Here is a 3,301-nt window from a genome sequence, read left to right on the forward strand (position 1 = left end):
AAAGAAACCTTCATAAACCTTATATTGAAATTTTGAAAAAATTGTAATCACTGCGAGGAGAATGATTACAAAACTTTCCGATTATTCAAATAATTTGGCCATAACATCCATCGCTGCAAGAAAGAAACTTTTATAAACCACATATTGAAATTTTGAAAAAACTGTAATCACTGCGAAGAGAATGATTTAAAAACTTTCCGATTATTCAAATAATTTGGCCATAACTTCCATCGCTGCAAGAAAGAAACTTTCATAAGCCTCATATTGAAATTTTGAAAAAATTTTAATCACTGCGAAAAGAATGATTACAAAACTTTCCGATTACTCAAATAATTGGGCCATAACTTCCATCGCTGCAAGAAAGAAACTTTCATAAGCCTCATATTGAAATTTTGAAAAAATTGTAATCACTGCGAAGAGAATGATTACAAAACTTTCCGATTACTCAAATAATTGGGCCATAACTTCCATCGCTGCAAGAAAGAAACTTTTATAAACCTCATGGAAATTTTGAAAAAATTGTAATCGCTGCGTATAGAATGATTACTAAACTTTCCGATTACTCAAATAATTGGGCTATAACTTCCATCGCTGCAAGAAAGGAACTTTTATAAACCTCATGGAAATTTTGAAAAATTGTAATCGCAGCGTACAGAATGATTACTAAACTTTCCGGTTATTCAAATAATTTGGCCATCACTTCCTTCCCTGCATAGAGAATAATTTCAAAAATGTTCAGCTACTTAAAGAATTTAATCATACCCTCCACCGAACATTCCGACTACACAAAAAATTGAATTAAAACTTTCACCACTGCAGAAAGAAATTTTCTGCTTCAGAGCTGTAGCAGTGATACCGTATACCGTCTCGCTCGCTCTCGTCATACCGATCCTTTAGCGAGCAATCCTCTCTCTCGCTCTCCCGTGAGACGCGATGCTTTGTACAGAGCTGTCAAAATTACGCATACGGTTGCAGCCTCTTGATGCCTCTAAACAAACCCCATCGATATATATTCTTTATTATATGCTATTTTTGCGGATTCAACCCATTCACTTATGAAGGGCGTATCTCCGAGGGCTAAAGACACAGCTCGGTCTTCGGGAGAAGATGCTATACAGGAGATGGAGCAATATGCTCAGAAATATGCTTGCAGGCATAAACAAAGCTGTCTCACTCGTGTGCGTGCTTTTTTACGCAAACACCGAGGACCATGCAGAGTGCTATTAAACTTCAGCGACTGCACCTTTGCTGTCTTGAAAAAAGTATCGCTAACATTTTAATTATGATTCACACCTATCTTTTCGCTCGAGATATGTCAGTAGCGATTCAACCGTCATATAGAACGGTGTTTAATGATTATCCCTTACAATGTGGGATGAATCAGTGCATTCTTGTATTTTGGGTCTTTTACGTCTAACAAAACCGCATAGCGCTCAGCTGAGACGTCGGTGTAACGACCTATGGTGTTACGAGCTGCTGCGTTTATCAGGTGATCGACTCGTGAACAGACTTAAATACGTAATCTGGTGGGCCCCTTACGTGCTCTAGTGGTGGCCTATAACAGAGGCATATTAAGTGGTCAACGAGTGCTGGATGTTGTGTATGAGGAGTTACAGTGCCGCGGTGTTTTAGAAGCTTCCCGCATAAGAGGCCTTGTCGATGAAATCAGATGTAAGTACCTTTATCTCGATAAATCACTGTTGTTGGCGGTTAGCAATACAGCAGCTATTTTTACCATAGGCTATCGGCAGTTTTACGATGCGGGGAGTGACGAAGAAGAGGCTCTCGCTGAGGCAACGAGAGCTGTGGAGGAAACGGATCTAGAGCGTCAAACCGCCCACTACCGTGCGTTTTCAACTCTGTTTTGGCATTATTACCCTCGACTTTCGTTTTTAGATATAAAAACTACTGGAGCGGTATTTTTTCAGAACTGCAGCACGAGGAGAGGGCTGAGGTAGAGCCTAGAGCGAGCACCTCGGCAGCCTCGGCCGAGCCGATACCGCTGCAGCCTGAGTCTAATGACGACGAGGCGTCGACTATTCTCAACCCCTCCTTGATGTTTAGCGATCGGCCTGGTATTTTGGGTAAGCATAGTCGTACAGTGATAATAATATAAAAATAAACCGCGTTCATAAACAGAGATTATGAAATAACCCAAACAGCTGTGTACCGGCAAGCCAGAGCTAACGATGACGACGGAGCGATAGCGGGCCCATCGTATCACCACCATCGTCAGCAAGAAGATGACCTCGTACAGCCCGAGAATAAGCTGGGGGTGTATCCGATGGATGCTCAACAGGAGGAGGAGGAGGAGGAGCGTCTAAACGAGGAGCAATTAGACGCTAGACGCTTCGGCCTATGGTTTCAACAGCTGATGGAGTGTGATTCAGGTAAAGAAATAATGCCGCCTTCTCTCTCTTTCTCCCTCACTCGCGCGCTTTCTCTCTCTTTATCTCTAGCCCTTGCGGTATATACAGGATATGTTTAAAAAGGTGTTGTAATATTTACCACAGGGTACTCGTCAGTTGACTCGTCAGCTGACTCGTTATTGGCGTACCGCGATTAGTACCAGGTACACTAAAGTTACAATATGCCTTTTTATCGACGATCTCTACTCTATAACTCACGCCTTTGTTTGATTACAGATATGCAAACGGGCGGGGGAAGAACGCGCAATACACAGGGGAATGAGGCTTTCGGGGATGTGCAACCCCCGGGAGGGCGGATCATCATCACACACGATACAGCCCGTTATTTCAAACGTTTTCAACTACGTGGTCGGGAGATAACATTGCGTATCCGCCAGCCTCACGCTGGTACAAACGTGACAGCATGGCTTGAAGGAGCATTCCGCGATCTTCTGACGCATCTCACGAGTCACTGTGAGGGTGGTGACTACGCGGGGATCTCGTTCTCCGCGAGCAGCATAGCGCACGGCCCCGTTTGGCTTTCATTCCGTCCTGTCCGCGTCTATGCATTTGTAGATATCTGGCAATTAATAACAAACATAGCTCAAAGTGCAGCGTCTCTGGATATTGATGATTCTTTCCATATAAAAGTATGTATTGTTAAAGGCTTGGAGGGTAGGGGGCGAAAAGGTTTGACACACGAGGGTGTTGCTAAAAAATCAATTTTAACGATTCGAAATACCGACAATCTGTGTCTGCCGCGCTCGTTAGTAACAGCACGCGCGTACGCGGAAAGGGGTGAGATACGCTCGGGGGCTCTGCATTCTAGATGGCAGCGTATACGACAGGTTAACGGGTCGCTTCAAAAAGAGACGGCGTTTGAGCTCACGAGC

At 43.7% G+C, this 3,301-nt stretch overlaps 1 protein-coding gene across 1 annotated transcript; it reads left to right on the forward strand.

Annotated features, from left to right (window-relative positions):
• The first annotated feature begins 1,368 nt into the window (after window positions 1-1,368).
• Window positions 1,369-3,006, forward strand: LOC122415232 (uncharacterized). Its single transcript, XM_043427218.1, has 6 exons — window positions 1,369-1,393; window positions 1,549-1,845; window positions 1,929-2,084; window positions 2,163-2,390; window positions 2,514-2,572; window positions 2,646-3,006. The coding sequence occupies exons 1-5, from the start codon at window positions 1,369-1,371 to the stop codon at window positions 2,564-2,566; spliced, it is 759 nt and encodes a 252-aa protein (XP_043283153.1). The 3' UTR covers window positions 2,567-2,572; window positions 2,646-3,006.
• The last annotated feature ends 295 nt before the right edge of the window (window positions 3,007-3,301 follow it).

Source organism: Venturia canescens, chromosome 8 (assembly GCF_019457755.1).
Source record: "Venturia canescens isolate UGA chromosome 8, ASM1945775v1, whole genome shotgun sequence".
Classification (NCBI taxonomy): Eukaryota; Metazoa; Arthropoda; class Insecta; order Hymenoptera; family Ichneumonidae; genus Venturia; species Venturia canescens.